The sequence below is a fragment of the Crotalus tigris genome, unplaced genomic scaffold, assembly GCF_016545835.1.
Source record: "Crotalus tigris isolate CLP2741 ecotype Arizona unplaced genomic scaffold, ASM1654583v1 scf7180000020588.15403103151:6194809, whole genome shotgun sequence".
In the NCBI taxonomy this organism is placed as follows: domain Eukaryota; kingdom Metazoa; phylum Chordata; class Lepidosauria; order Squamata; family Viperidae; genus Crotalus; species Crotalus tigris.
Genome location: NW_024098092.1, coordinates 3,806,148 through 3,826,367, shown reverse-complemented (window position 1 = coordinate 3,826,367; position 20,220 = coordinate 3,806,148). Strand labels below are relative to the sequence as shown.

At 42.0% G+C, this 20,220-nt stretch overlaps 1 protein-coding gene across 4 annotated transcripts in view; it reads right to left on the bottom strand.

Annotated features, from left to right (window-relative positions):
* The window catches only part of PRKCZ (protein kinase C zeta), a 47,948-nt gene extending 29,487 nt beyond the window's left edge, over positions 1-18,461 (bottom strand). The window contains exons 1-6 of one of the 4 annotated variants that reach the window (XM_039367138.1): positions 18,042-18,461; positions 17,717-17,785; positions 14,799-15,010; positions 12,773-12,894; positions 11,182-11,271; positions 10,135-10,185 (exon numbers count right to left, since the gene is read on the bottom strand). In XM_039367138.1, the coding sequence (XP_039223072.1) occupies positions 10,135-10,185; positions 11,182-11,271; positions 12,773-12,894; positions 14,799-14,884 (349 nt within the window). In that variant the 5' untranslated portion in view covers positions 14,885-15,010; positions 17,717-17,785; positions 18,042-18,461. Of the gene's footprint in view, positions 1-3,971; positions 4,034-10,134; positions 10,186-11,181; positions 11,272-12,772; positions 12,895-14,798; positions 15,011-17,716; positions 17,786-18,041 lie in introns of those variants that run through there. The other 3 variants (XM_039367135.1, XM_039367137.1, XM_039367139.1) reach the window with 3 other exon arrangements.
* Between the last annotated feature and the right edge of the window lie 1,759 nt (positions 18,462-20,220).

Genomic DNA, 20,220 nt, shown 5'->3' with positions numbered 1-20,220 from the left:
GCGTTTGTTGGCTAACAAATTTCAATATTCAACTGAGAAGTACTTTGTGAGTTTTCTGAAACTCTGCGTGGATGACTCAGTCTTTCCACGTTCATGTCCGCAGTCTCAATCAAACAAGTTAACTATCCCATTTTGTACCTTAGGTAAACAGCAGGAGAAATTGTCACTTGTTTTCAGCTGGAAAAAGTTACATGATGAATTAAAAGACTTCCTAGAAATAACTGAACTAATAAAGGCAGCTTTATTACCATAGCTATTAACCTGAAGTCCCACATATGGTTATTTTTAACTATCTTCTCCGTTTACAGGAGTATTTTTTTTTTCTTACTTAAGATCAGGGATCTCCAAACTTGGCAACTTTAAGACTTGTGGACTTCAACTCCCAGAATTCCCTAGCCCCTGCTGGCAGAGGAATTCTGGGAGTTGATGTCCACAAGTCTTAAAGTTGCTAAGTTTGGAGATCCCTGTTCAAGATCATGGAAAGGCGTTCATCCCAGCCCTTTTTTCACTTGCCTAAAGGTTAAGCCAGGATTCACTCCCAGGGAGAATAAAACCAACACTTAATTCTACTTAGGAGCAAAACCTTATTGTGTTATGTCTGTATATGGAACAGGAGTGACGACAGTAGATAATAAGGTTCAGGAAGGAACAGAAAAGGCCTCAAAGCTCTGTGGATATTTCTTAGGAAAGTCAGAGAAAGATACACAGACATGTTCGTCATGAGAACCAGGCCAAAGCTCATGCAGATTTTATCCCGTGTTTCAGACACTCCATTTTCCTTTAAACCGCTGCAGTTACATCTCCTGATTATTCTCGAGTCTTCCTAGCTTCACCATACATTTTCAGTGATTTTTCTAATCTCTTATTTCCACTTTCCTTTCCGGATTACGTTCTTGAATGAGCTGTTGTGTCTTCTCCTGGCTTGACACCAGAAGTCTGCATTTAGTCACTGTGTAATTTTTCTATCATTCAAAGCCTACCATCTTTCTTCAGCAATTGTGATCTGATCTTTTCCTCTTTGAAATTTTAGGGTTTCCCCCTTGGCCCAATTTGGACTTCATGCCTCTTATCTCTTGCTTAGTTTCCCAGTTTCTCTCTCACATAAGCTATGGATGATGATGAATCGGTTTCTTATGGGGACTTTATATTTTGAATGTATGTTTTATAGATCAAATCTTTCATGCACTTAATTTTTTTCTATCACAACAGTTGCCTTTGTTTAATCATGTCAACCCTGGCTTCTCAGAACATGGTGTCTCCCCTTGACTAATTCACAAGTGCATCAGATCTCCCTGGAACATTCAAAGTCTGCTTTGATCATGAGTACATATGTATAAGAACAAGAAATACAGATGTTAATAGCTAAACACAACACTTTTGTTGCACAATTCTTGTTTGCTCATCTGAGGGCACAATCACCTCATGAAGGAAAGCCTGTTGAATTGCTAAGTTCCTTTTTCTTGGGGTAACACCAAAATATTATCCCAAAGTAACATCTCTTAATCACTTATATCAGTGTTTCCCAAACTTGACAATTTTAAGGCATGAGGACTTCAACTCCCAGAATTCCACAGCCAGCGTTGCTGGCTGTGGAATTCTGGGAGTTGAAGTCCTCATGCCTTAAAATTGTCAAGTTTGGGAAACACTGACTTATATCAACATATCTGCAGCCGTGCTAGGCATCTTAGTTGTTCTATCACCCAACTGGATTAGACGTTGACTCATGGGGCATTCTAAAGAAGCAACAATTAGAGATGGGGAGGTCACACTTTTGAACAACAGATGTTCACATCTGCTTTTTCCACTCCAGAAGCACAGACCCCATTGCCTTCGATTCTTCTGGCAATCTCACAAATCAAGAAGTTGAAGTAGAATCGGGCCATCAGATGTGACCTAGTCATTCTTTTACAATGAAGGCAAGTCACCTTGAGATTCCCATTTGGTTCATGATTCTTCTGCACGTAAAGGAAAAAAAGTGCTTCTCCAAAAAAGCAGATTCAGCATTAGCCGCCATTTGAAATAACTGGCACTCCAGCAAGTTATGATCCAGTTTGACAAAAGAGCATTCAAGAAACAATGGCAACATAAACACGAGAGAGCTGTATAATCTTTAACGGAGCTGGCTTAGAAGCTTAGATGGGAACACCAGAGTCACCACACAACACAACACGGATGTAATAATCCTGTTTGCTTAACTGGGATTCAAAAGGTGGAGAATGTTAGACGCCTGCGAGGACTGCCATTCATGCAGATCTCAATGACCTGTTCATCAATGAAAAGTGGAACTGAAATTTCTTCTACCCTACCATCAGCAGCAAAGTTGACCATAGTTATCATAACCAATATTTCACACTAACCAGACTTGGAAACCATCCCCTGCTGATTGAAGTCACAATATTTACAAATCAGAAGAAGTTAGTTATATCTTGGACCTTAAAAGACAGAACTAATATGCTTGGAATTTAAAAAAAAAAACAAAACCCAATTACACAGACTTAACACCTAATTGTATGCAGTGGTGATTATACAAACTACACCCCAATGCTAGAAATAATCCTACTCCACTCCACAAGTTCAAAGTGTAAAAAAAAAAAAAATGGGATAGATGTACAGCCTGAGAATTCAAAATCAACAACCTAAAGAACCAACCGCACGCATTCCAGAATCCCAAAAAGTTGTGCTCGACCTGCGCTATTTTGTTTTTCCTTCTTTAAATAGCAATCTCATGCCAAGATCATATAAATGAAATGAAATGAAATATTTCTAAAAGCCCTGGGGGTTTCCAAAGCAGATTTCCTTGGGGAAGACATTCCTGTTGTTTGGGGAGGGGAAAGAAAGAAGAAAGAAAGAATGGCAGCTTTTTCTCTGTTGCCCCAAACGTAAACACCTCCAACTAGGTGACCACAAACATTGGGTGAAAATTATCCTATTAAAAGCCTGAGTTTCTTTTCCAAAATAAGGAGTCTGTTTAAATGAGAGGGGAAAGCAGACTTGGAATTAAAAGCCCTGAATAGCTGCAACACAGCTGGTAAATAGGCATTTTATTTTATTTTCACAACGGCGCCGGTTCAATTTCCCTCGCACACCCACACAGACGGATCTCCACCTTTTTTGCCTTCCTAGCTGTAGTACAAAAGATCTACTCTCTCTGCAAGCAGAGCTGTTATCACCAGAGTTGCCTCATCATCTCTCACGCTCCTTCCTTTCTTTGCAGGAGGACAGGTTTCATTCACGTGCTCTGAATAACCTCAGCATGGCTGCTAATACGGCAACAATTGAAGGGAAAAGCTGAGTCGAATAGTATTTACAGGCCAGGAACGGAGAGACAAATTCACGTACTAGACTGTGGCGTTACTCTCTTCCTTGAGATAACAATGCGTAGCATCCTCTGTCAAATACAACTAACGGTCCCTCGGGAAAATAATGTCTACACACCAGAAAAGCATGCAAGGAGCCACGGTTTCCTTTGCACTCAGAGCAAAAGGGACACAGATCGCTGACATTGTCACCGGAGACAAACCTCAAGCGTTAAACCTGTGTCTGACAAAGCAAGTCAGACACGAAAATGAAATAAATAAACAGGCCCAAGACTCCTGGCCAACAAACCCAATTAGATGCCCTGATCACATCCAAGGAGCCGTGTCTAAAAAGGGGCACAAGTAAGCAAAGCCTTGCTACACGACAAGCACCACAACCGGCGTCTCGGCTGGAAAAATAAAAATAAAAGCCGAATTAAAAAGTGATGGAGGGTGAGCCCCAGCTCCTGCACAAAATCCAATCTGCCCCTTAAAGGGTTCGATGTCGCCTGATGTAGCAATGCAGTACCAGCTGAATTCTCCTGGATGCTGACGGCGGAAGGCGCCCGCTCTTTTCCGAGGCTGCCTTGGAAATATGTCAGAAATCCAAAAGCGGATGGCGACAATCCCCCTCCTCCTCCTCGCCATAAAACAAGGCCGCGGACGCAGACATACCATCAGGTTTTTTTGGGTACATCTCCTTCATCGGTCCTGGCGAGGAGCATCCCCTCCGCAGAAGCCTCTGTCTGGTCTCTCCCCCCCCCCTCACCTGGCGAGAGCACGTCTTTTCAGGGCAAATCCTCCCTGACGCCCCCCCACCCTCCCTGTCTTTCTCAGCGCTGCCTCAGCCACATCCCAGGACGCCTGCAAGAGGGAGCAGCAGCCAGACCGGTGTGGCTTGCAAGGTGGACTGGTCCACCCCGATACATGCCCGATGCTGCTGCTGCTGCTGCTTGCCCAGACCGACTGCATCGCCCTAACAATTGCAGTAAAAACACAGGAAATCGAGGGAAGGGGAGGGGGGGAGAGAAAGCGTTACTCACTGGGTTTCAGTCCTTTCCTTCCTCCGCATGGAATTCGTTCTGCTTTACAATGCAGCAAGGATGCTGCCAGCCTTGGCTGGCCCGGCTAATTCATTGCTGCTGCTATTTGGCAGACTGGTGGCTGCTGCTAGACCCCCCCCCCAAAAAAAGGACGGCAGGCAGAAGAAGAAGAAGAAGACGGAATATTAAGAGCCAATATTTAATGGAAGGCTGGTTATCCTGTTCTCTCGTCTTTCACATCTCTGCCTCATGTATCCAGGCAGGGGTTGGACCAGCTCCCCTTGGGAGGCTCTCCCTCGCAGCCCAGGCACAAACTAAAACATGGCATGGATGCCGGGGGGGGAGGTGAGGAGAGAAAAGCACGACTAGGTTTCCCCAAATATTACAGAGAGGTTCCTTAGGAAGGGGTGACCGTTGGCAAGAGCTGGGAAGGAGGGGAGGGGAGGGCAGACTAAGGAGACCAGGACTGCATTTGGAAGCAGACTGTAAGGAGCAATCTTTCTCTCCGACGCACTATGGGAAACATCACCATAAAACAGATAAAATAACGCACACGCTTTAAATGCGGGGGGGGGGGGGGAAATACAGAGTTCCATTTTCAGCCTAAATCCATGGCTCCTGGGTCTCCAGAGCTAAGCAGGGGGTCCTGGGCCTGCCTAAGGCAGACCCTTCTGCCTTTGATCCACAGGAGCCAGCAGCGGCCATCAGCCCATCCCCAGGAAGCCCTCCCCCCCCTCACGCCACTCCACTCTTAACTTTAAAAAACCAGAAGGTGTGTTTCCCTCTGCATCCTTATCACCAGCAGCTCCAATTAACCAATTAAGGAAACTTGTGGTTGTGCACCACAAAATCTTGGAGGGGGAAGCATCTGCACATACTTGAGAAGACAAACAGGAAGTGGAGGGAAAAGAGAGAGAGAGAGAGAGAGAGTTTTGGGGGATGAGAAAATGGGAAATCTGCTTTATTTGAAAATAACATCGCTGCAAACGTACAGGGTGTCCTTGACTTACAACGGTTTGTTTAGTGACCGCTCAAAGTTACAACAGCACTGGGGAAAAAGGGACTTACGACCCTGTTTCACACTTACGACCATTTTTCACCCTTACAATCATTGCCGCATCCCCACGGTCACGTGATCAATATTCAGACGCTTAGCAATTGACTCGTATTTATGACGGTCGCAGTGTCCCGGGGTCAGGTGATTCCCCTTTTGCGATCTTCCGATAAGCAGGGGAGCCAGGTTTGTTTAACGACCGTGCTACTAACTTAACCACTGCAGTGATTCGCTTAACAACCGGGGCAAAGCTCGCTTAATGACCGTCTGGCTTAGCAACAGAAATTTTGGGCTCAATTGTGGTCGTAAGGCGAGGACCACCTGTAGATAAAAAAAACCTGAGTTTTATCTTTTGGCACGCTGTCCGAACGAAAGAAAATTACTAGCCTGAATTCAACAACAACAAGAAAAATCACACTAGGAAATGATGTTTCGGTGCATTCAAAGGCCTGCAAGAAATTTGGAGGAAGTGATCCTTAAACACGCAACCCCCCTAAAAGTGTTGACTTCACATAGCAGTAAATTAAGCATTGTGTGTTCAGCTCAATACGATCAAGATCTCTTTCCGGATAAAGAGGGGAGGGACAATTAACCGCCCACTGTCTGTGAGATTCATTCCACAATGTCCACCTTTTTGCGCAACTGTAGAAAATGAGCACCTTCTAACAGATGGCTAATTTAAGTGGCAGCCTCTTCCTGAGGCAAATGGAGAATTTAAATTTCTCGCTCTGCTCTCTGAAAATAATTTCCAGGCACGGAAATGTAAATATGGCTCACTGTAAACAGCAGACAGGGGGAATGAGTGAGAAATTTAGGATCAATTAAAACAAGCTTCACCCGAGGATTGTTTTTCAAAGCCACAAGTTATTTTTAGTGAGAATCATAACAGTATGAGGAAACACAAACCATTCTATAGACAGGGCGTAGAGAAGGAAATTATTTGGAGGTTTAAAAGCCTCTAATGACTACAGATAAATTGAAACAAACTGATTTATGCACCGCCACTGCAGATATTAGCTGCTAATCGCCTGAAATTAATGCCATTAATTAGTGTTGATTCCTGACTATAGACAGCTTTTTCAGAAGCAGAGGGCGATGAAATATATGGGATTATTTCAGCATATCTCCGAGATATTTATCAACTGTCTTCTCCAGAGCGGTCTTTTCAAGTATTCCATGTGTAATGCAGCCTGACCGCTGAAACAGCGGGAGAGCATGCTTCCTACACATATCAGTGAAGAATTAGGTCACGCGAGTTACACTAATCTATACAAATCCATAATTTATAATGGGACTGTCAAATCAAGAGACTTGATGTGTTAATGCTATGGAGATATCTTTCATAAGTGTAGCTGGTCGGCCGCAGGTTCAGCTCTGGACCAGGTGGGTCAACTGGTAGCTGTGATGTCCCTCTTTGCAGATCTGAATCTTTTTTTCCCCACCATTGCTACAAGGAGAGCTTGTCACCATTCCTCACTCTTCTGTGGCAAGACATGCATCCAACCGGTAGCGCAATAGCTACAACAGGCTTACTAGAGGTTTAAAACCCCAGCTCTTCTCAAAAATCAAGCCACTTCCTTTGGATCACTACATATATGAAATGTGTCCCCAAAGGTCATTTAGGCCTGTTCTGTAGTGATGAGAATCTTGTGCTACCTTAAGTCTTTCAAACTACTGAGACGCTGAAATTATTCTAAAACTGAGGCTAGTGCGACTATAAATAGTCCTGACTTACCCCCGTTTTGCTTAGTGACCATTTGCAACGACACCGAAAAAGTAACATGACTATTTTTCAGTGTTACAACGCTTGCAACATCCCCATGGTCACGTGATCTACATTCAGACTCATAGTTATGACGCGTGGTGTCCTGGGGCCCTGTAATCCCTTTTTATGACGTTCTATAACAAGCAGGGAAGCAAGATTCGTTTAACAACTGTGTTACTTAACCACGACGTTGATTCATTTAACAACCTGGGCGAGAAAGAAATGTCGCAAAATGGAACCTAACTCACTTAACAATTGAGATTACGCTTAGTAACAGGGATGTTCCCTCGTGGCCGGTAAGCTGAAGACTACTGATGCCGAGTTTTGTCGGCTTTGACTCTACGGTGGAAACAATGGCTTGCAACAAACCACAAAGCCGTAGGGGCCAGTGTTTTAAATCAATGTAGCTGTGGATTTATAGAAGCATATTTTACATTTTATATTTAGCTGCTGGGAGTGCTTCCTTTCCTTTATTTCTGAGTAGAGCACAGAAACATGTCTCCAGCTACTAGCATCAACACTATAAAGATTCAAAGTATATAGTATGTTCTACAAGGAGAAAGCAGTAAAAGCTATTTATTATTATATAACCCTGATAATAAAGAGCTATTGAGACAAGAACCTCTGCCGTGCCTTTGTTGCAAAATATGGACCTTAGGGCTTTCTCTTACAAACTTCTCAAAAACCTCCCGCTTTTGGGCCAGATGGCAGACACTTATATGTTATACCATCGATCATTGCAAGGCGCAAAATCACATCTGAATGCAAATATTAGTGGAATATTTGCACTCTTAGAACTTGTTTAGCTTGACTAAAGCAACTGCAATGCCAACATCAATTTTGGAAAACCGACTCTATCTAATTGTCCATGACTGAAAGAAGGTATGCCATGTTAACAGTTAACACTGACTTTTTTTCTGACACAGGATCCAAGTTTTATATATATATTCCTTTAGTCCTTTTATAAGCTATGGTAACCCTCTTTCTTTCCTCTCTGTTGTAAGTTGTGCTTGAAACAATAATGTTGCACTGACAGTTGAACTGAATAATACTCTCAAACAATACAAAATCAGCGCATGCAACTCTGAACTGTTTTATTTCAGCAACAATTACTTGGTTTCTCTATTATTATTTTTTAACGTATTTATTTCCATGCTGTCCCTAATGAAAAGCAAATGGAAATTAGGACAGAGCTACAAGCAAAATCTTGTCAAATATTCTCTCACAGGAATTACCTCCAGAGAGGCAAGATTTACATAAATTGGAGTATCTTTCCTCTTTTTAATCTATAATTTATTAATATAGGTGGGTGCGGCTAGCTATTTACAAACTACGTTAGAGCATCTTCCATCAGATCCCTATGTAGTATCTATTCAAACAAGTTGATCTTGCAGATTGACAACAGCTCTGCACAACTCACAACATTGCATAATAGATCGCACCAAGTATGTTACAACTGCTGAACCAGACCGTTTCTGTGGAAAACACTGCAGAATAATATGACTTGAAAGTTTATTTATTCACTCACAGCGGTGGACTCCTCTATAAGGATTGTGACAAATAGTTTAAAAAAACTCCCCTTGGCTTTAAAATTTGTCATATGGCAGTCGGATCTGTTCTTTCAGAAATATATCAAGAACACCCATGGATGCTAAAGCAGTTATTCTGATCCAGGCCAAATTTTTGACAGGTCCTGACACGCTATACTGTTTTGGGAGTATCTGTTGCAGCTAAGCCACGTTCTTTCGTCGTATATATTTATCACACAAAATATAGGCCCAGGAACAAAAACCCATTTCGTTGCAGTCAGTATGATGCAGATAAAATGGACAAGGCGGTCCGGATTAAATTTGAATCGATTCTCAAGTGAAACTAAAGGCCGCCTTTGAACAAGGTGAGTTGTAGTAAGTAAATTCAGTTTACTGTTTGGTTCACTAAGAAAGCTGAAAGTAAGAAAATGGCTTGTATTTACGATAGTTGTGGTGTCCCTGGGTCATGTGATCACCTTTTGGGACCTTCATAAAAGCCATGATTGTAACAGCTGGAGCGTAACAACCAATTTCACAACTGCAGCGATTGTCTTTACAACGGTGGCAAGACAGACTGTAAAATGGGGCAAAATTCATTTAACAACTCTCGTTTGGAACAGAGAGTTGTGCTCATGAGTCAAGGACTACCTGTACACAGATCAACATCACATGTATGTAGAAAGGGTCGTGGCTTATTGATCACGCGGTCACATCTTTGTTTTTCTCGCCCTTCCCAGAGATGTCACTATATACCCAATTTTCTGCTTCTAATTACATCAGGAGCAAAAGACTCTTAAAATGAGCATAACTGCCTGTTTGTTTTTCCTCATTTGAGGCTGTTAGTATTCTTCTCCATTTGAGATAAATCCAGTTGGGAAAATAAGGCTTCCCAATAAGGAGGAAAGCATTGTGTTAACAATGATTTAGAATAAGAGTGTGCAGTTCCTTAGAGCAAAAAGGTACTTCAGAGAATGCAGATAACAATAATGCAACTCTCTGTAGTTTTTCCTGAAATCTTGCTTATCATGGTATAAAGCAGCCATACACTCCAGGGTAAAATTAAAAAAAAGCTGCTTGAAAGAAATGCAGACAATGGCTACAATATCAGTGTTTCTCAACCTTGACAATTTTAAGGCGTGTGGACTTCAACTCCCAGAATTCCACAGCCAGCATTGCTGGCTGTGGAATTCTGGAAGTTGAAGTCCACATGCCTTAAAATTGTCAAGGTTGAGAAACATTGGGCTACATGAATGCCTTGTGGTAAATTGAATAAAACAACATACTATTTAAACATTATTTATACGGCAGAAAATTTCTGCCCGGCAATGCATCCCACTTACATTGCCGTTTTCTTTGGCAGGCTAGAGATGTTTTGAAGGAAAATAAAAAGGGGAGGCGATGAACTAAAACTTTTTTCAAACCCCAAATTCTGGCCCTCGATACTTACGATCTTCCCCAGGACACGGCAAGCCGGGCTGTTCTGGAATGCTTGGGAAGACTGCATCAAAACATAAAATACGCATCATAAATATATATATATATTTCCTAAAGAGCAGTCTTTCCTAGCTACTCAGTCTTTTGAATAAATCGCCAGTGACAGACTACTTCCTCAGTCACAAAACTGGGACTCTAAAAATATGACAGTCCTTTGCAGACTTCGTTGCAGGCACCCCAGTTACTGAAGTCAAAGTCAGGCTAAGCAACATACACAAAAGAGATATTGGCAGTATGAATAAAACTCAAAAAAAAAAAAAAAGAAAGGATGTGCAAGGAGTGCTCTCATACAAGAAGCATACATTCAAGAGAAGAAATACAAAAAGATTCAGGTGAACTTGCAAATCAGAACAATACACTTAAGAGGAAGAAGCTGCAGAAGGTAAATTCCTATTTTTTTGTATGTGTGGAGGTTGAACAAACAGCTTACAATTATAACCACGTCTCATTTATTTTATCATTTAAGACATTTATACACCAATCCTGCTTGATCAAACTGTGGCTCCTAAGATCAAGACGCAAAGTTGTGAGACAAGAAAAGAGCAATGAAACACGCCAGTGACAATTAACAAATGTCTAAAGCCCGTAAAAGAGTGATTTGATTAAACCAGGCAAGGAACTCTTAAGGGCCTCCCCCAAAAGTGACAATCTTCACCTCAAAGAGGTTTTAATAGCAAGAACGGTCCTCTTGGGAAAATGGTCCACAGCTCAAACAGAGAAAAGAAATTTCACCAGTGGCTTGGAAACCAAAGAAACAACAAAGCAGATCTTCTGGTTATTTGTTGCGGTAGGTAGACAGGATTGTGTTACAAGTGTAAAGTGGGTAAGGATCAGATCTTAGGGTTCAGCATCAATCCAAAGAAGAGGGCGGTCGATGCCCCAACACTTGCATTTTGAGCTGGCTTGAGAAAGAAGACAGAGCGGAAGAACAAAAGCAGGTTTTCTGATCTGAGAAGGTATCATTCGAAATGTTGGCTAAACTACGAGTCTCAAAACTTGCCATGAATAATAAGCCCTTCGTCTCTGTAACGACAATACAAACGGAATGCTTCTTCCAGCTCCATCTGGGATGAAATGGTACAGGGATCACCTGTTTTAAAAAAAAGAAAACAAAGAAATAATGTCATTTAGGGAAGCAATCCATGTACGCAACTCTCTCATTTAAAATAGGTGTTTTTTTCCCCCTGATTTTCAAACAGTGCAATTTGGAGATCATGGGAATTCATTTATACATTTCAGAACGGGGGGAAGGGACACTTAGCGGTTGAAAAACAATTGTTCTGGGACTCGGAGACCCTTCCCTTCATAAATGTGAGTGTAGCTCTGTCTCGTAGTAGTTACTCACTGGAAGGGCTATGGGAAAATGATAAGCCTGTTTCATCCTGGCATGAAAATAAAACACTAAAAATCAGGATAGTAGAGGGTAGAACTGGCTATTCATTCCATCAATCACCACTTTTTCCCTCTAATTAGCAGAGCAAACATTTAAAAGGATAGCAATCATTCTGCAGGATCATTTAGTGTGTTATTATGTCTTCCTTTGTTGGCAAACACCCTTTTTGGGAAGCAAATTCTCAACAGACAATTGATGGATCCTGTCGGTGTTTACACAGAAAAGGTCATGGAATTTAATGTCACTTATTCTGAGAAAAGCATGAAGTGAGGTCCCCAAAGAATAGTGTGAAACAACTCAAGTTAGAAAGCACCAGAATTTGAATATACCAGTCCCTCTATATTATTGTTTATACTGACTGAAGAACAAGCTAACTATGCTTTAAGGAAACAATTGTTTCTCTCTTCGATTATTTTTAAGAAGTTTTAAGAAGGCTCCTTGATGCTTTCAAGTTTTAAGTGAGGATCTCCAACGTTTGTGGTACCCACAAATTGATACAAAGAGTGAAGGGTCTTAGGGGGGTCCTACTGCCCCAATTCCAGCCAGCCAGGCCTTCTCATCTTGAAACAGCTGGAAATTTTCAGGTAGTCCTCGACTTACGACAACTATTGTAAGTTGAGGATCACCTGGGTATAGAAGAAGCCAAATTCTTCCTTTCTCTCTCTAGCTGGTACAAAGAAAGGGAGGTCTATACATGAAGTCCTTGAAATAGTCCTATAATAAAGACTGCCTATAATGGTCATATACCATGATGGTTGTAAATCCAGTCAATTACAGGACCAACTGGATTTTTTTCTGGGGCAACCATTAAGCAAAGGCTGCAGACATTTAGCAGAACCATTCTTTGTTAAGGCACCGTTTTCCTGAACACCAAAGTTAACTTTCAATTTTCAGCAAAACCATCATAAGATGCAGTCAATTCATGATGTAATGTCTAAAGGGAAATTATTGCTAGTTTGAATATCTGAGGCTATTAATTCAAAATAAAGGGAGATATAATACGCCCCTAATGACTTCAGTTTTTTATTTCTCTAATCTGAAGCTGCCAATTGAGTGACAGTTCCAAAAAAGCTTTTGAAATAAAAAGTTACCTGTTTAATATCTCTTTTTTCGGTGGGATAATTAACTGGACCATAAAGTACTTTAGGAAAAAAATATATTTTTCCCCCAAAACCATGGTTACAAAAGCCTGAAATACCTTCATTATCAATCCACTTCAGGGTAATTGGTTGTTCCTGTGATAAATTGCACATTTCTCTCACTTCATCACAAAGTTCATCATAGTTCATTGAGGCACCCAAGTGGGTGATAAGGATGTCTCTGAAAGAGATTAATTCACAAATTAAGTAAAATAAGTGCTTAGTAGAGTGCCTGGTCTTTGTAAAGGCAAATTAGCTCAGTCAAGATCCTTGGCAACTTCCTACTTCAAGAAATTCGAAAGATGTTTTGAAACTATGCAACATCTGTCCACATGTAAATAAATATGAGTAAATAAATATGTGGCTTTCAAAAAGGAACGATCCCGCAGAACGTAATTGGGTAGCTATACCAAATAAATGCACTGAATCCACGAAAAGATTTGAAAGCAAGATCTGTGCATTTTTCTGATGCCCTTACAGATAGTCCTCGACTTCATTTAGTTCATTTAGAGATGGTTTGGAGTTACGACGGCACTGAAAAAAGTGACTTATGACCATTTTTCATCCTTATAATTGCAGCATTCCTAAGGTCGCTTGATTAAAACTAGGATGCTTGGCAACGGATTCAAACTTATGACCATAGCACCAGAACTTTGTCGCCACTTTTGCACTTTGTGCAAAAAGGACAGGTAGACAATTTTCAACTTACGGAAGTGAAGAACGGTTAAATAAGATTTGAAATGTTGCAGGAGATAGAAGACTTCCTACTCAGCGAGAACTGTCCTTTATTCAAAATGTCAACATGAAGCACAGTCCTGGGAAATTTCAATGAAAATACATTCCTCAACAGATTTCATTCCTGAAGGAAGATTATGTTCGCACAACCTGTATTTTAGCCATTCAGGATGAACACTTATACCACTTTAAGTAATGAATTGGTCACACCCGAAATGTACAAATATCCATCTTTTAAGCATTCAAGGAGGCGCATTAGCAAACATGAATAGTACAACTTCCTCATGCTTGCAAGACTTCAGTTTAGTCATACTATCAAAGGTGCTCTGTACCCGAAATAGACATCGTAAATAATTTAACACCTTCCCGAATAATTCTTGACACTAATTTTGTGTCTTGATGCTGGCACCTTCAGAATGCGCGACGCGTCAGATCATATAAAAATAGAAATCCTCTTCATGGTGGCAAGCTTTGGTAAAATTCTTTATACCACCCTGTACGTGTGATCAATAAAACCCAGACTGAGTAATTAAAGAATTCTACATTGTGTCAATTTAAACGCCTCCCCACTGACGGTGATGGGAAACAGAGCATGTGGTGCTGGCTACGTTTTTTCACCAAATCCATTTTACAATATGTGAAAATAAAAGAAGGTCTGAAATGAAGCTAAGAGGACCAGAATTTCTGTCGCTATGCAAGGCAGGTTGCTAAGCGAGTCCCACTCAATTTTATGACCTTTTTTGACCTGGGTTAAGTGAATCCCTGCAGCTGTTGTTGAGTAAAGCAAGTCTGCCTCCCCCTATTGATTTCATTTGTGGGAAGCCAGCTGGAAAGGTCACAAACTGTCATCACGTGCCCTGGAATTCTGCAACTGTACTACGTACATGCCAGTTGCCAAGCATCTGAATTTTGATCATGTGACCATGGAGATGCTGTGATGATCATAACTGCAAGATGGGCTGTAAGTCACTTTTTTCAGTAACTGCTAAAGGTCTCTAAATGAATCGTTGTAAGTTGAGGACTACGTGTACGGCTTGAACAACATGAGTGAAGAGCCGAGGTGGCGCAGCAGTTAGAGTGCAGTATTGCAGGCCACTTTAGCTGACTGTGTTCAGCAGATCAGCGGTTCAAATCTTACCGGCTCAAGGTTGACTCAGCCTTCCATCCTTCCGGGGTAGGTAAAATGAGGACCCAGATTGTTGGGGGCAATGTAAATATATATATATACATTGCTTACTGGTGTACACCGCTTAGAGAGTGCTTGCACTTAAAGCGGTATATAAGTCTCATAAAATAAATAAATAAATAAATAAATAAATACAGTGCATAAACACCCTTAATGTAACTTACCCATTATAATGAGTTTTTACTCTAATGAAGTCTTTCTTCGTGTTCATTTTTGATCCCATTCTGCTAGGCATGATACTATGCAACATTCAAATGGGGGAAACAATGTCCTCGTTTTATAGACTGGTCTTCCAAATCATTCAGAGAATGACGAGGGGTGCAATAAATGAACAGGCGACATTTTTATGCTTCTTCCCAGGAAAAACTTCATTAGACTGCATGCACACAAAAGTATAGACAAAAAAAAAAGAAGTGAATGGAAAACATAATAAATATTGAATTAAACCTAAAAAAGACATGCACAGTCAAACAAATCAGCTATGTAATTTATGTTCCTTTTCTTGCTACAATGAAGTTATATACTGTTGCTTAAGATTACCCCAGAAGAAGAAAAAACAACTTTGTAACGTTAGGTACCATTATATGTAAACTGTATACATTCTAGAATAGAAGTTGCCTCTGCTAAAACAAACCAGGTAACATTTTGGCCAATAACATCAGTTATCCCTGCTTGAAAACTGAATGATTTTTTTTAGCAAACAAATCTGGCTTGATTCCAAACCCTTTCCTTTCCAAGCACAAAAACTACAAAAATGTGTGATATAATCTGTTCAAAGGGATTTTTTCTTAAGTAGTTCACAACCAAAGATAAAAAGGAAAAGTTTGGACAGCCTCTAACTTCAGCTATCCTGCAATTTAGAGGTGGGGAACAATTTAGATAGCCTCTAACTTCAGCTATCCCAGAATTCCAGATCTAGCATGGCTGGCTCAGGAATTCTGGGAGTTGAAGTCCACAGGCCGTAAAAGGGCCATCGTTCCCCACCCCTGCTATAACTTCTGGATTGCCAGACAGATCTGCATTCCTCACATACCACCAGTGCCCTCTTCACATTATAATTTAAGACGAGGCAAAACACACCCTTTTCACCTTCCACTCACAGTGCCCCACCCGCTTACCACACATGCTCACCTTCTCAAGAAGACTTCCTGTTCCTTCAGCACCAAGTTTACCTCCTGGCTGAATATCCCATCACTATAATTTAGCCCAATTATATTTAATTAGAATTCTTGCATCTCCTTTTTTTATTATCCTGGCACCAATTCTTTTGTTCACTTAGTTGTATTGCTCATGGTGGGACAAAATTCCTCTCTTGCAAAAAACCTCCTCATACTGTATTAAATAACATCAGCTTACCCTTTTCCTCCCTTTGACCGAACTACTTTTGATTCATACAATAGGTATGGCCCACCCCAGGGAGCCTGACAAAAGCAGAATCTCAGATTGAAGTTCACATTCAGCCAGGGAAGCCCATTATTATTGTCCCATCTTTGGCTAAGCCAAAGATGGGACACAAATCAAATATCTCAATTTTTCTTCCCTTCTACTCCTTTCTAGCAAAGTAGACCTAATAAATATTTTCCACTGACATTATCAATCCCTCACAAAAGGGATCTATCTTACCTCCACCAGATAAGAAGCAATTACAACACACTATTATGTATAACAGTGATAAAACTCTCCTCTCTCAAACCTATTCCTTGACACTGTGTGTGTGTGTGTGTGTGTGTGTGTGTGTGTGTGTCTACTGCAGGGATACTGATGGGTCTTTATTATGACACATTTTGGATTGCAAGGTGTTGTGACAAAGGAAAGCAACACAGGAAGTATGAACAACTAACATTTATGCCTTTCACTGTGGAATACTTAATTATATGAATTATTAATATAATCTAACAGTAAACTGATCCAATAAACATATAAATGGCTGTATGTTAATAAAGTTCATACACACAAAGGTAATAGTATATACAACATTAACATTCATCATAAATGGCATACGCATGGCAGTATACTTATTGTGTATCATAGGCTTTCCATCACCTTAATACCCCTCTATTTAAATGCAGAATCATATAGTAATTCCTCACACATGCAACTTGCTTTTCCATACAACAGTATGGAAATAATTTGATGCCCCTTTCTGGGACATTTGCTTAAAGCTCTGGCATTTCCAGGTGGTCTCCCATCCCACTAGTAACTGGCTCCAAATTTTAGCTTTTTGAGATTAGACCAGGCAAGCTAGATTCTAACATCTGCTGTGGAGAGTACTGAATGATTCTGTTCATATTGTGAGAGGTTTGTGTGTATACACTGTAACACAATACATTTATGTACACTTTGTTGCCAATATTTGCTATTGTTGCTGTTCCTACGCTCCTTGGAATCCAGTTAAGACTGTTTATATATAATAGAATGTTTGATGATAATAACAAAAAGCAAAATAACACCCACAATGTTTGTATCCTTTCCACCAGTTCTCTGCCACACTAATCTAAGCTACAGAATATGATCTAATTATATACAATACATATTTACCCACAATATACACAATAATCACTGCAATTTATATACCACTACAGAGATGAAGTAGAAATAGACTCCAAGCAGCTTATGAAGTAACCAATATAAAATTAAAAACAAATCAATACTTAATTTACAGAGAGAATTCTAATTGTAGCTGTAATAGAGACTATATTCTCTCTTATCCTCTGTTGGCTCTGCCCCATCTGAACTTCTCCTAAACGTCAAATTCATCTATATTCAGCTAAAGAAGATGGTCTAGTTAGATATGTGGAGAGAGAGAGAGAATACTATGAATATTAGTAGTAAGGGAAAGGCTTTCTCCTAAACTTCTCTGTGGACTCTAACAACACAATGTTGTTGTGACTGCTGTTGTTAGGGGTTTTGAGTCAATCCTGATTCCCGGAGACACCGAGAACAAATGCACGTCGCTCTCTTACAAACATTTTTCAGAAGTGGCTTGCCAAATATCTTCCTTCTCCCAGAGGGGAAAAAAAAAAGAGCCACTATCCAGAATTTGCCCTGTTGGCTTTCGGTCTGAGGCAGGATTAGAACTCACCTCTTTCAGCTTGGAATCCAGCTCCTTCCCGCCAACCGCTCTTAAGAACAATAAATAAAACAATTAGTCCTATTGGGAGAGAAAGATGAATATTAATAAATTAATAATAAAAAGCAGCAATAGCCCTGTCTTTGGAGTCCCCCGCTAGTTTAGCTTCCTGCCTTGGATAATGGGGGAGGGGGATGCTTGGGAGTTATCTTTTCTGATTGCCCACCCCTCTCACCCTCACTTGCCCCCTTTATTCCCGGCTTCACCTGTTGGCCCCCTTTCCCTCCCTCCACTCCTCCCCACCGGCCTCCTAGTTCCCCCCTCCCAAAAAGCTCACCTGTTTTGGGCGGGGTCTCTCCTTCTTACAGGTATTGTCACCCCCTCCCTCAGTTGATGAGGTGACGGGGAGGGGGGGAGGAGGGTCGGTCGCCTCTCCACACTTCCCGCCTCGCTCCGGGAAAGGCTCGCGCTCCGCGGAAGTTCGGCTCCAACTTCCCGGAGGAGGAGACAAGAGGGAAGGGCTCCAAGTCGCCCTTCGCGTCCGCCCCTTCCTGACAGGATGATTAGGATTAGGATTGTTTTTTTTCGTTTCGCTTCGGTTTTTTTTTTTCTTTTCTTTTCTTCTTCTCCCCCTTGGAGGAGGAGGCGCGTTCCCGAGCGCGCGAGCAGGTAATGGCGGCGCGCTCCCGCCGCCTCGCTCACCCCCTCAGCGACCCCCCCCTCCCAGCTGCCCTCCGCGCAGCCGCTCTCCCGCCTCCCAACATGGCGGTCCCGCCTCCCCGCGGGACGCGTCCCTCTCAGCCCCGGCCGCTCCGCCCTCTCCGCGCGCGCGCGCCCGCCTCCCAGCCAATGGCTTGCTTGCTAGCTCCCGCCTCTCCGCACCTGCTGGCCTATAGGAAGCCAGGGCCGGGCTGGCGCTTCACCTAAAGCCATCGCCCTCCCCTCGGAGCAGGGGCTTAGCCAATCAGAGCTCGTCAAGACGTCCTTACCTGGCGCCGAGGGGCGGGGCGGAACCCGAGAAAGGGGAGGAGGAGACTCACCTGTCCACCAATAGGGATCGCGGAGAGGGCTGGTTTGCCTAGCAACCAGGCGAAGAGGGGCTGAAGTAAAAAAGAAGCGCGGGCGAAGAGTCGAAGTCCGACTCCCCAGGTTGGCGGAAGCGGCTTTTGCGTGACGCTTCTGCCTCAAAATTCTGTATTAAGCCTCTTTTAAGAAGTAGGGCGTTTATAAAAGGCCTTCAAACCTGGCCCTTTTATGACTTGTGGACTTCAACTCCCAGAATCCCCCAGCCAGCCAGGGGAGGGAAGAGGAAAAAAAAGAATTATGCAGGTAATCCTCGACTTACGTCCAGGATTGAGCCCAGCATTTCCATTTGCTAAACAAAAGGCAGTTGTTAAGTGAGTTTCGCCCCGTTTGACGACCTTTCTTATCGCGGTTGTTAAGTGAATCGCTGCAGAAGTTGGTTGCATGGTTGTTAAGTGAATCAGGCTGCCCCCATTGACTTCGCTTGTCAGAAGGTCACAAAAGGGGGATCACATGATCTCAGGACTCTGTGCCCGTAAATATGAATCGGTTTCTAAGTGTCTGAATTTTGATCACGTGGGGATGCTGCCACGGTCGTGGGTGTGAAAAACGCTTATAAGTCAGTGCTTTTTTCATTTTAAATCAGTGGTTCTCAACCTTTTTAATGCCGCGACCCCCAACCGGTCGTAAGTCGAGGACTACTCAACCGGTCGTAAGTCAAGGACTACTCAACCGGTCGTAAGTCGAGGACTACTCAATGGGTGCAGCACCATTTGCAGACTGGGGCTTTTGGCGGGCTCAGCAGGGCAGAGACAGCCTGGACAATTCCTATGGGCTTTTGAAAGCCAATAGAATTAGGCTCTATTCAAGAGAGTCTATTCTATCGGCTTTCCAAAGCCAATAGAATAAAAGGGAGTAGCACAGCTAAGGAAAAGGGGGAAAAAAATGGCGGACTGCGTTGTTTGGCGACCCCCGTGAAATGGTCGTTCGACCCCAAATGGGGTCCCAACCCACAGGTTCAGAACCACTGCTTTAAATGGTCACTAAACAAATTGTAAATCAAGGACAGCCTATAATTCTAAAAAATAAACCCAATAAAACACAGGAATCTCTATTAATGTATTTTATATTTTCTTTTCCTCCGTAAAGTTGCAGGGCTCAGGGTTAACCTCTTTGGTTTCTTTGTACTCTTATAAGAGAATTGGAGATACAAAAATATAACAATGTGAAAGAAAAGCTCCTCTATTTTCTCTTTCTCTTTAGTCGTATGTAAAGGTTGGTACAACGGATATAAAGAAATGAACTACGGTTCGCTGAATTAACTCAGTGGCTCAGGTTCATGCATCACGCAAAAACATTATGAAACTTCTCTGAATTTGCACCTCACATTGGGCCATAAAGCAGCCAATTGCAATTTAGCACTGCATTCTTTAATGCATCGTAGGATTTCCTTAGTAAGGTCAATGCAATAAATGTGGCTTATAAGCAAACCA